Source organism: Alosa alosa, chromosome 20 (assembly GCF_017589495.1).
Source record: "Alosa alosa isolate M-15738 ecotype Scorff River chromosome 20, AALO_Geno_1.1, whole genome shotgun sequence".
Taxonomy (NCBI): domain Eukaryota; kingdom Metazoa; phylum Chordata; class Actinopteri; order Clupeiformes; family Clupeidae; genus Alosa; species Alosa alosa.
Genome location: NC_063208.1, coordinates 20704670 through 20717282, shown reverse-complemented (window position 1 = coordinate 20717282; position 12613 = coordinate 20704670). Strand labels below are relative to the sequence as shown.

At 41.0% G+C, this 12613-nt stretch overlaps 1 protein-coding gene across 4 annotated transcripts in view; it reads right to left on the bottom strand.

The window, feature by feature from the left end:
- The window catches only part of col11a2 (collagen, type XI, alpha 2), a 44018-nt gene that overhangs the window by 10458 nt on the left and 20947 nt on the right, over positions 1 to 12613 (bottom strand). For all 4 annotated transcript variants that reach the window (XM_048229653.1, XM_048229655.1, XM_048229652.1 and 1 more), the window contains 34 exons: positions 11671 to 11724; positions 11404 to 11445; positions 11205 to 11267; positions 10928 to 11002; positions 10630 to 10716; positions 10432 to 10488; positions 10193 to 10246; positions 9973 to 10026; positions 9674 to 9727; positions 9522 to 9575; positions 9234 to 9287; positions 8986 to 9030; positions 8442 to 8495; positions 8309 to 8353; positions 8041 to 8094; positions 7056 to 7100; positions 6908 to 6961; positions 6466 to 6510; positions 4802 to 4855; positions 4378 to 4422; positions 4031 to 4084; positions 3708 to 3815; positions 3385 to 3438; positions 3220 to 3273; positions 2666 to 2710; positions 2366 to 2419; positions 2228 to 2272; positions 2083 to 2136; positions 1928 to 1981; positions 1706 to 1759; positions 1012 to 1209; positions 712 to 765; positions 463 to 570; positions 57 to 164 (listed from right to left, as the gene is read on the bottom strand). In XM_048229653.1, coding sequence (XP_048085610.1) covers positions 57 to 164; positions 463 to 570; positions 712 to 765; positions 1012 to 1209; positions 1706 to 1759; positions 1928 to 1981; positions 2083 to 2136; positions 2228 to 2272; positions 2366 to 2419; positions 2666 to 2710; positions 3220 to 3273; positions 3385 to 3438; positions 3708 to 3815; positions 4031 to 4084; positions 4378 to 4422; positions 4802 to 4855; positions 6466 to 6510; positions 6908 to 6961; positions 7056 to 7100; positions 8041 to 8094; positions 8309 to 8353; positions 8442 to 8495; positions 8986 to 9030; positions 9234 to 9287; positions 9522 to 9575; positions 9674 to 9727; positions 9973 to 10026; positions 10193 to 10246; positions 10432 to 10488; positions 10630 to 10716; positions 10928 to 11002; positions 11205 to 11267; positions 11404 to 11445; positions 11671 to 11724 — 2133 coding nt within the window. The remainder of the gene's footprint in view (positions 1 to 56; positions 165 to 462; positions 571 to 711; positions 766 to 1011; positions 1210 to 1705; positions 1760 to 1927; positions 1982 to 2082; positions 2137 to 2227; positions 2273 to 2365; positions 2420 to 2665; positions 2711 to 3219; positions 3274 to 3384; positions 3439 to 3707; positions 3816 to 4030; positions 4085 to 4377; positions 4423 to 4801; positions 4856 to 6465; positions 6511 to 6907; positions 6962 to 7055; positions 7101 to 8040; positions 8095 to 8308; positions 8354 to 8441; positions 8496 to 8985; positions 9031 to 9233; positions 9288 to 9521; positions 9576 to 9673; positions 9728 to 9972; positions 10027 to 10192; positions 10247 to 10431; positions 10489 to 10629; positions 10717 to 10927; positions 11003 to 11204; positions 11268 to 11403; positions 11446 to 11670; positions 11725 to 12613) is intronic.

Here is a 12613-nt window from a genome sequence, read left to right as displayed (position 1 = left end):
TCTTAAAACGGGCAACATATGGTAACAGCTTTGGAGGTATTGGATGGGTCACTGGCCTTGTCTCCGTCCTCTCCGGGAACTCCTGGTGGTCCTGCAGGGCCAGGGAGACCCACTGGGCCTTGGAGTCCGTCACGACCAGCTGGGCCCATAGGTCCTTTCTCTCCCTGAGAGGGACGGAAAAAGTAAAGTGGTACAAAGAAGTGAGTCAAGACTGCATCACACTATCCAACCAACACTACTGTCAACAACTAACTTTTACCAATTAGCCTTTTAATGACCCTTATATTATGATACCAGAGAGGCAGATAATAACAGACAAAATAATATACTTTAAATAAGTAAGAAATAATCATAACCAATGCCGAGACAGAAGACTATGCAATAGCAAAGACAATACAATACAATACAATACAATGTAATATGTCCTGTGTCACAGGCTTTGTGTGGGGAGGACCAACTTACAGGCACTCCCTTCTCTCCTGCAGCTCCAGGTGGTCCCTGAGGTCCTGGTCTTCCTGGGGGTCCGATGGGGCCTGCTCCGCCAGCTGAGCCCCTCTCACCTGAAGATCCCTGGGGTTATGGAAGTAACATTTAATCACCACCAGTCCCACTTATGAATATGGATATTGTGAATGTCCCACAGTAAAGTGGCTCATAACATCTATAACACCAGTAGTAATAACATCTAATGGTTGTTTTGTTACGACTTACGGCTGGGCCAGGAGGACCAGCTGGGCCTTCACTTCCTTTGAGTCCAGGGCCGCCCTACAAAAGAGCATAACGATTTAATGCATTTCATGAATATCCATCCTACAATTGTGTGAAAGCAATTGCAATCCAACATATTTTTGTATCTTGTATTTGGTCATTCTGTGGCTGATAAATGAAAATATAGATTTTTTTATCATCAGTGTGCTGAAATAGGCCTTTAGTGGTGAAACAATATCCTAACGTTAGCATAATCCAGCATTAGCACGTAGCAAAACCCTGTTGGTTGGTCAGTCTGCTCACCGGGGTTCCTGGTAGTCCTCTCTCTCCAGGGAATCCTCTCAGACCAGGGGGTCCATCTTTTCCGGGGCCACCAGGGGGACCAGGGTCACCCTTGGTTCCTTCCTTTCCAGAAGGTCCAGCCAAGCCCTGCTCACCTGGTGGTCCAGGGGGGCCAGAATGTCCACGCTCACCCATTGGGCCGGTCTCGCCTGCAGGACCCTATGACAATAAATAACACAATAGTTGAGTAAAAAGACCTGACACTATGCAGTGTTGACATACAGATGCAAGGTGTTTTTATACAAACACCCAAATCAATCAATCAAGATCAGGTGATGCAGTCCACATCATAGAAGACAACATAGACAACAGTAATTCATCTAATAAACCAATTTACTATAGGTCCCCAATAGGTGTCATCAGGTAACACATCCATAGATGGCAAACAATGTTTTTTTTGCTGTGTGATCCCTTGAATATGCAGGCTACACAGCCAAATCTCACACATTTCCAATTAATTTCAATTAAATAATTATGACTATGGGCATATATATTGGAAGTGTTCAAATCTTGAGAAGCTTCGGTAAAAAGTGAAGTGGAAAGTGTATTTCTTTTCTGTGGTCAGAATGCCAAACCCCCAGTACTAGAAAGCCAAAGCCCGAGGTCATGGGTTTGTACCCCAAGGTTGAACCAGTCAGCAACAAAAATGGCTTACCTGAGGTCCAACAACTCCTGGTCCTCCAGGAGGGCCAGTCTTGCCTTGGAATCCCTGAGAAAGAGAGAATTATTTGGTTCAGTCATGATGCTTCATGGGCTCCTAGGGTATGTAACAATATTCAAATAATAATAATGAGCTCTGTATGAAATAGCAATGAGTACCCCTGTAACTTGAGTGCTGTAAATCACTGCGCAACTGTAATAAGGCTTTAAAACTTACGACTTCGCCTCTCTGTCCAGGGTGTCCGGGCAGTCCATCTTTCCCTGGTGGTCCCTTGGATGGATTAAAGGAAAAAGTTCAAATATGACACAGTGACATAGCATTTTTCTTGCTAGACTGTGTAAATTGCATTAATGCACAATGGTCTTTCTTACGGGAGGTCCCTTTGGCCCAGGGAATCCGTTTGCTCCTTGAGGCCCGGGCAGTCCCTGTAAAAACAGTGATATAATGTGAGTCATGATAGTAATATTTGTTAAAATCTAATAACAAATAAATAAGCGTCATCGATGAGTCACTCACCCTCTCTCCTGGTGGACCGGAGGGGCCATCGCTTCCTGATGAACCCTGTGAGAAAAAAAATGTTTAGAGCAATTAGTTTACTTGAGCTCACGTGTATTGATAATTCCTTTTTAATAACCTTCATTTTTGGCATCTCACCTTGGCTCCAAGCTTTCCGGTGGAACCACGAGGACCTCTCTGACCCCTGGGTCCCTAAAAGAGATGCAACACATAACAATTTAAATTCAAAGTTGCCCACAAGCACCAACAAATGTGAACTATGGTAAACTGAAACAGAATGGGGCTGGATTTGAAACACAACAGTACAATTGGATTTACCTAAATTGTGTATGAACGCATGCAGGCTGACCAAGAAAAGTGAACTGAACTAATTTCATCATAAATATCTGATGCATTTTATTGTAAATCTATTAAAGTGAGTGGTGTTGTGCAACTTACAGTTGGTCCTCTCTGTCCTCTTGGACCGGACTTTCCAATAATACCCTACAAAAATGTAAAAATGAGTTGTTAAAGTCATATGCACTTCAGAAACAGGTGGATCTGCATGTAACAAGTATGTCCTCTCTATTTCGCTCTATTTACATTACTCAAGTAATAACAGATTGAGCATGATGATATCGCCATTATACAATGTTAAAAAGTCAATATAAGTATATATACTTTTTTGATCCTGTGAGGGAAATTTGGTCTCTGCATTTATCCCAATCCGTGAATTAGTGAAACACACTCAGCACACAGTGAACACACAGTGAGGTAAAGCACACACTTCAGCCGTGCCTACTGGTCGGGGTTCGAACCGGCAACCCTCCGGTTACAAGTCCAAAGCACTAACCAGTAGGCCACGGTATATAATAAATATAGTCATACCATCTCCATTGACATTGGCACTGTGGGCTTTGTTTGAAATTTTTCACTTCCATCATATTTTTTCATTTCATTCATTCATTCATTCTGCAATCTAATTTATCCTTTATGCCTGTAATGGCCCTTACCCTTGCGCCTTTCTCGCCGTTAGCACCAGGGAATCCTGGGAAACCAAGAGATCCCTGTGGACATAACACATAAAGTCAGGTTTGTGAGCACCTACAGTAGCTGTCATATCAATTATCATAGTCAATTATCATAGTAAATCAATTATAGTAATTTCTGTCACTGACCTTGATTCCTTGTCTTCCAGGATATCCAGGCAGACCAGGAACACCAAGTTTACCCTGTAATTAGATAAAAGTTTTAGGATAAGACAACTAAAATATGTCTCACTTCAGAAAAACATTGTAAACTATAAAACCATTAGACTTTAAATAAAAAAAACACATAAAGGATACATAAAGTTACACATACATCTATAATACAGTTTTTCACATTGTCTTTCATGGAGGACTATGTAATGGTTTCTCTTGAGTCCTTTAAAGGTCTTATCTAGAATCTATCTGTGTAATCCAGGTCTGTTTTAGATGAAAGATTCTTTTTGTTGACCCACCTTCTCTCCAATGAGACCAAGAGGGCCGATCTCACCAGGGGGTCCAACACGACCTTTTGGCCCCTCTGCACCATCCTCTCCCCTAGGGCCAGGAACTCCCAACTCTCCCTATCAGATCATTCAATGCATTATTCTTCAATTAATTAAACAAATAGTGTGCACAGTTATTATTGATATATAACCTATCTGCATGAAATGACTGAAGTACAGAAGTTAATATAATATTTGGTGGTCTAAACACTGTGATTGAAAATATCAGATAACATCAGAATGATGATGTAAGTGTGATGATAAGTAAATAAAAGGATGTAGATCAGTCTTACTCTCTCTCCCTTTGCTCCAAAGTCTCCTTTGATTCCAGGGAATCCATCTTCACCCTAGCAATCCAGAAAATGACTTCATGAATATTCAGTGTCTCATTACGATGGTGAGCAACCTCAATATGGAGGTCAGGGACAAAAACACTTCAAACAAAATGATGAATGAACATGCTAGGTGAGAAGGATGGCATCCACAGCTGTTCTAATTGACACCCATGCACATTGTTGATTGCATTACTTCAATGGTTTATCCACTGAATAATTTTGATAACATTTCTAAAATATGCCCATAAGTCTTACTTGTCTGCATTACAGAAGATAAAACAGTGTTCACGTGAACTGTCACGTACCTTCTCCCCCTTGTGCCCCTTCAGTCCTCGGATACCTTGCTCGCCCTGTAATGTTTGTGTGGAAACTTATTGTGTAAATATTTCAAAAAGTGCAGTACTGTTACACAAACAATTCTATGACAGTAAGACTGTAGGAAACAATAGAACAGTGTGTATAACTTAATTAAATATATATAAAAATGAAAATTAGGCTAATTAATATTATTACATACAAAATATAGGTCTATAAATTATGCTGTATAATGCTGTGTGAAATAAAACAGTTTTAACAAATGAGGATGGAATCATCTGCCATTTGAAAATATGATGCATTGTTGGATATAGACAAGTTAAACATGATGTAAAAAGTCACACCGTACCAACATATTTCACCAAATATGAACAATATGGTATGATTTTGGTAATACCGATGATCATGACTTACCTTAACTCCACGAGGGCCAGGATAGCCAATAGGACCCTGAGGGCCACTGGGTCCCTGGAATATGATAAAAAAGAGGACATGAGAAAAATAGATTCTTTGAAGTTGGGATACAATGTAACATACCAGTCTCTGTGTAAACTCTGCAAACTAACACTAGGGGCCTAATTTGAATGCAGGGCAAAGTGTAAAGTCTACGAGCAAAGTTCTCATGCATGAACTAACGGCATTACGTGGCGTGAGACAGATTTCAGCTGACCCCCCAATATTTGTGCTTAGGAGCTTTCTCGTGGTATTACATTTGCAAATAGATGTTGCATAGTTATTAGGCAGCATTTAAATTAGGTCCATAGAACTAAATAATAGTTTGCATCCTTAACATTTAAGCACAGAGTTGTAAGCATAGAGTTTTGTATAAAACTGACAAGCTAACTAGCTAACAACTAAAGTGCTTACAAACATCTACAACAGCACTGAAATGTAGCTAACTTGCAAACTGAAGTGTGGTATTTGGGCATGTTCAATATATTTGGCAACATAGTGCTACAAAAGATATGTGTTATACATTGTAAAAAGCACTGGCAGCTGGTGGGATCCCTGGGTAATTTTATATCTGAATAAATAATTTCAATTAATTTCAATTAATATAATAATTAATAATTGATATAATTTGATGATAGTTTTATTGTATCGATATTATAAAGTTAACTAACTGCAGCCAAATAAATACCTTAAAATGGTTTAACCTGCATACTTGTAGTGTTGCTACACATAATATGTAATGACAAGCTGTATGTAGCATATTAGCTAACAACACAACATAATATATCAGCAATCAGTCCAAGTAGAAATCAGAAGAAAAAGTAGTGAGGCTCTATCCTGGTAAAGCTTAAAGCTTTACAGTTACACTTTCTGAAATGGGAATTGTCCACATGACTTGGCAAGCACCCAACTGTGCAAGTTTGCTTTTTCACTTTTTTATTTATTTGATTTAAAGATATTTAATTTAATTAAATTTAATTCTGTAAAATTACATTGCTACATATTTCCAGTCACTGTAATGTGAGACTGAAATTTGATTTCACTGATTTGACTGCAGTGCCTTTCTCTGCCACTTTACTGTTCTATGTGCTGACAATACACTGCTTGCCATATCTAATAGTGACAATACAATGTCATGATTCATGAATGTGAGGGGTATTCATTCTTCACTTAGGGGCAGTGGCCAAATCACAGGGCTCCTTCAAAAATATAAGGAGATACAATGGATGTGTGCAAGAAAAAACTGACAAAAAGTAGCATTTACATACATGTAACAGACATGACTTTCTTGAGTTCTTAAGGTTAATTTATTCTCTAACTACTGCTGATCTTAAAATTATGTATTCCATATCTTTCTCTTTACTGTATCAACTCAAAAAACAAAAACTAGTATGTTAAACAAGTGACTATTAGTTCTGTTGCTTTTCTAAAGTCATTGATTCAATATCCCTTAATACCCACATGAATAAAGTGCCCTCAAAGGCACCCTTTCATTCATGTCTACACTCAGGGCATTCTTTTCCCATACAAAAGGTTCATAGATTTTTAGTTAATGTTCCTTGATACAAAGTTATTCCCTGTTGAAGGTGATATTTAATCAGTCAGGGTATTTGATCTGAACCCACCTGGTTTCCTTTGGTGCCACCAGGTCCCTCCTTTCCTGGGTGACCCTGGGGGTAAGAGGAGAAGAGATCAGGAGGGCAAACTCGACGTATGTAAGATCGGTGAATTCTTTAATCCACAGCACAATGAATGCATACATTTATTGGCCTGCACAATCTCTGGTGCCATACTGTGCTGTTCATGCTTGACTTCACATGACAAAAAACCTAATTATTGGGGCTTATCTGTTGATAGCTACTTGTAATCTGCTGGGGAATTTTGGTCAATATATGGACTTTGCATTGTAATTTTGACAAGTCCAATCAGATACATGGAAATTCTGTAGGATTTTGATAACAGCTGTCAATCTTTTGGTCTGTATGCTGAGACACAGACTACTCGTAGATTTTCCGCAGGAGGTGACTGGTTCCTTCTCACAGAGAGGAGGGACGGTACAGTACTTACTGGGGGGCCATCGGCTCCTGGCATGCCTGGCAGACCGGGCTTTCCTCTTGGTCCCTGGAAGAAACCAAATCGGTGTCATGCCACTTCTGATGCATGGTGAAAGATGCCAACTTAAAATGACAGAGTTTATTTTTCAGTTTGTGTTTACCTTCTCGCCTGGCGGTCCGTTAGCTCCCTGAGGTCCTGACATTCCCTGAAATCCCATGTAAATATTGCATGTTAACAAGTCATCTTGTAAACAAGTCATCTTGTAAATCTTTACAAGTCAGCATATTTTAATACGAAACAATGTGTGTGTTGTAATGGGACTGCTGCTATTTGATCAAACTGCTGAGGAAAATAATAGTAGTCGCTTTGTGACAATATCAATCAGAACAAAGCTTATTGTTTATCCAACTATTGATGAAGTGATTCTGTTGAGTTACTGGACTACTTGGGTTTATTGATACATTCTATGGGTGCAGCATAGTGATACCAACTAGTGTATACTATCAATGCACATCAGGATGTGCTTTAGCTACTTCTGGGATGTTTGATGGACAAAGTCAGCAGCCTATATGACTAGCTATAATTATACACTTGCATACTGCACTAGCCTATAGCATAGGCACTCATTAAAAGTTGGGCCTGGCTTGAAATAGACAGAGACACTATTTTAAAAATAGTAAATAGTAGTCTATTCATTGTGTAGCCTGAAATGCAGTGAATGTCAAAGCCAATGTGCTCATCTAGCCAAAAGTCAACTCGGAAAGGGTCCATTAGTATAGAAGGCATGTGTTATCACCTCTTGCAAATTGGTAAAAGATTAAAATAGGTCTCCAATTGGAACCTCTGGTTTGTGAAAAACATTTTCCAGGCTAAAATAAGACAAATCTGAAAAGATAGGGTAAACATCCAACATTTGAGCCTGTCCAGCAATTTGTTTAAGTATATATATATATTTTAGACTTTTTGGATTTATTCAGATAGGACAGTGAGAGTGAGATGGGGTGGGATTGGGAAATAACCGCAGGTCAGATTTTAACCCGGGTCCATGTGGGCACTTGGACCTGAATGTGGTATGGATGCTGTAGCCGCTTGTGCCACCGCTCCCCCATCCAAATGTATATACAAATTGACCTTTGACCTCTTACCTGAGTTCCTGGTTGACCCTGCTGCCCAGGTGGGCCGGGCTCTCCCTGGGGTCCCTAAAACAGAAGATCAGGAAAAATGGTGGTGAGTAAGACTACCAGACCATTTACTTCTTGCCATAGTTTTTACTGTCCATATCATATCAAAAACATCCAATTACTGCTACACTGCCCAAGAATCAAGAATAAAAATATGTAAAAGTTTTGTCTGGTGAAACAGATGACTTTCGACAAATGTGTAACTTTAACAATAGAACAAAGAACAACTAACCAAGTTTCCTTTAGGACCATGAGGACCATCATTTCCACGCACACCCTAAAATGAGAGATTAAAATGATTAGAGGATAAGTAGAGATAAATACATGTATGAAAACCCTGATAATCTGAGTGCATCAATACTTACAGGAGGTCCAGGGAGACCAGTGGGACCTTTGGGACCCAGCAGACCACGGGGTCCCTAAAGTACAGGAGAGAGGGGGGGACAGACACAATTCAGGAGATGGACACGAGGGAAATGTATAGACATAGACACATATTGCAATGTAATGTATAGACAATGTATATCATCACTGCCAGAATCACTGTGGCCAAACATTTAACATGTGACCTGATTCTGCTTTCAGTCATATCCTTACAATATGATACAAATGGGCACTAATTAACTATCTTTGTGAAGAACTGGAGAAAAGTATGATGACATAGCAAACAAGAGGACAACATAAAGCACAGGGCTGCCAGCATGTGGTTTAAACCTCAATACTGCAAATGATCACAATCATAACATCTCCTAATGATTTATTCCCTGAAGTAGGCTTAATGGAGGTAAATTGGACTAAGATAATACGCCAATACCGGCTGTCTCTGTGCTAGAAAGAGCACATAATAAATCCAAATCAAATCAACAGTCAGGTAGGATTTTGATGCCGAGGCATTTAAGAAACACTTACTGGTTCACCTGGAAGACCTCTGGGTCCGACATCTCCGTCATCTCCCTGGAAACGAGACAGAGAGGTTCATGAGAGCAGATGGACATAGATGCAAATATCTTCTTCAAAAACCCAGTGCTCTATGCTAAGCTATTACAGCATGGTTCCCTCAGACACATATCTGTTGCACTCCTGAGTCAGTACACAAAGTTGGAGAGCTGGCAGAACACATTTTCGTAATGATGTTTGTCATGATGGTTTTTACACACCCTCTCTCCATCCTCGCCAGGAGATCCTGGGACTCCCATTCCACCTGTGTTACCCTACAGAGCAGAAAACACAAACACTCATAAACATTGGACACTATTCCCATCACCCACTTATTACTCAATTACACAAGATCTACTTGTGTAGCGGACTTGTGGACTTGTGGCGTCTTTGCTTGCTTGTCACTGATGAAGGAACGTGTTGTAATACAATTCTAAGTTGTCAGGACAGGAGATGGGTGTTCAATGCCAAATTGACTCCAGTGCTGTGGAGAAACTGAGGACACTCACCCGCGTTCCTTTGTCTCCTGGCAACCCAGGAAGCCCATCAAAGCCACGGTCACCCTAAGACAAGTACACGAAGAGAAACAGAATTGAACAAAACTATTGATTTTTTGACACAATGGATGCACTGGCAGTTGTATTAAAAAGGTTAGCTTTACCTTAACACCAGACTCTCCTGGCATACCGCGGGCTCCATCAGCTCCAGCACGGCCCTAGGAGGAGACAAAGGAACAGATAAAACATCCCCACCATTCAGATCTACAAGCACTCCCAATCACTATAACATACACTAAAGGCATAGTGCTGTTGCTTATTTATCAATTCTTCTGTCATTTAAACATTGATTTAATCAATCCTTCATTTAAAGAGCCATTCGATTGACCCCTCTGTCAAACACAGATTTCAGATCTCAGATCTCAAGCGAACAGATGGCCCCACACCTGCGGCACTGACTTACCCTGCGTCCAGATTTGCCAGGTGGCCCAGACAATCCCTGAGGTCCTCTAGGACCCTGAGGAAAAACAACAGAGGTGTCTCTAGTGTCCAACATCACAGATCACAACAATTATCAACCATAAATCCCAACAACTACAACAATCTTGTGTTTAGATGCATAATCAATGTTGAATTGTTATCAAATGAATTGTAGTGTTGTTACGGGAGTGAGTCTTTGTTACCTGAGGACCAGGGTCTCCACTCTCTCCCTTCAGGCCAGGGCTACCAGGAGTTCCCTAAAACAGACAAGGCAGATGTTTCGTGTTTTTCATTATGTTGATATGTTTTTATTTTCTGTAAGAAAACCTGTTGTGTTGCAGTAGTTACGATTCACAAACACTCTCAGATATGTTGCCACAAGAATTTGAAGCAGTAAGTAAGAATCTAAAGTCAAGATAAACAGCAGTGTTTTTCTTCTTACCACAGGTCCGGTACGGCCAGTGTAGCCCATTGCGCCAGGTGGTCCTTTCATAGCAAGCTAAAGAGACAAAGACAGCGTCAGTTACAGCATCAAGCTGGCATTTACCTAGTCCTGCTCCCCATTTACACTGTCACTGGTCAGCACACACAGGTGATTTAGACACTACAGGAGTGTCCATAGGGGGAAGACGTTGCTTACCCGAGCCTGAGACAGGATAGCCTGGGCCTGGGCCTCTTGTGCTGAAGCGACTGGGCCTTTCTCTCCAGCGCTGTTTCCAAAGCGGAACTACAAGAAGAAGGGAATCAGATTGGTTCTCCCTAATGACATGCATGTAAAGGTACACTCTTGTTTTCTGTGGTATAGGACATGTTATAGGACAAAACAGAGGGACATTAGTAAGAGTCAGGGCCTAACAGGGCGTGTGTGCAGGGCGGGTGCAAAGTGTGTGAGTTGTGTGTAGGCTGGGCTGGGTGGGGTGGAGGTATATGAGACTTACGGGCAGCATGACAGAGGTGCCAGGGGGTCCAGGAACTCCATCAGCACCAGCCAGTCCAGCTTTGCCAGGGGGACCCTGACGGAGGAAAGTGCTGCGGTCAACCATTTGATCATAACACTGGTCCGCACAGATACATCACTAAATCATTACTCCACATCAGCATCCATATTTTGGACATAGGAGCTACCTGGCGTCATAATGAAATCATACACATCACATAAATATATGCATAGCATATGTAACTTACATACTAACAAACACACACTGACACACTCACCCTCTCCCCAGGATCACCAACAGAGCCAGGCGGTCCAGAGGGGCCGGCAGGACCAGGGAGACCCTGAAAATGAGAGGCATTGTGGGTATATGGGTAACTACAACACATATCATTAACAGTATGGATGGCCTTATACAGTGATGAATTATGGACATGATTAGAATTGCCATGGATATTATGAAATAAGAGAAGCACTCACTGCTGGTCCTTCAGGTCCTGGGGGTCCTTCAATCAACATGCCCTGTAAGATGCATTGTAAGAGTGAGGGAGGAGTGAAAGAGTCTTCAAAACTTGTGAAATAACTAATATGTCCTAGATATTTATTAAGCCAAAAAGTTATTTAGATTATCATTCTGTTAAATGAAAAATGGAATCACAAAGCACAATAACTGTCTGAGTTCTGAACACATTTGACTTGGATAGGGCCCCCTGTAGGTGAGGAGGTGTAAGTGCAGTTCCCACTCACAGGCTCAAGGACAGCAGGCTCTCCCTTCTCTCCCTTCTGGGCACTCACGGCGGCCTGTGGGAAACAGATATGTAACCCAAAACACAGCTAAGTCAGTGCAGGGGAACCGAGAGAGCTGCCCTAATCAACGACAGGCCCACTGCCCTCAGCTGAACTGGCCTCTTGGGCAAAGAGTACAGACGGACCGGTTAATGAGGGAAAACAGAGTGGAACGAGAGAGAAAATGTTGACATCAGATATGTGAAAGTCTACTGTGAGGAAGAACCCATGTGAATGACGTGGATGGGGCTCCAGTATGAGGTAGAACCATAGAGACTGGACGCTCATACTGAAGGCTGTTATCTCATTTCACAGCCACACATATTTGGGAAAAATGAGAACTTATGTCATGCTCACATGATGGTCCACAAGGTCTAACAAAAATTTATGAGACATGCCTGACAATGCATGACATTTTTGTCTTGTGAAATAAATAAGCTACATTCTGGTCTGGAGAATTTCCACAAAAATGCCCCTATGCACCTATTTTACATTTGATTCTGTGGCATTTTACCCGTGTTGCTACCAATATATCAATGCACTGTTAGGGATTTCATTGCACTTGTAATCAACAAGTCAATGCAGCACCACACTCCTATATACAAACCATGTGCTTCCTTTGTACAATATTCCCATCGGCCTAATTAACTTAGCTTTGCCCAGAATTATTAAATTATTAGATGAAAACTGTTACCTGTAACATTACCAGGTGCTTGTGACAACCTTCTCTCCAATGAACAAATACAACTCTGCATGATTTACTCTGACACAATTGAGTTAGGCCTTAAAATGACTTTAGACAACAAAACCTTATTCAGAGAAAGTTAATCTCACATACAGAATGCACCCAATATGAACGAACCATTCTGCATTTTAGTATAGCTAGGAGTAGTCTGACTCAAAT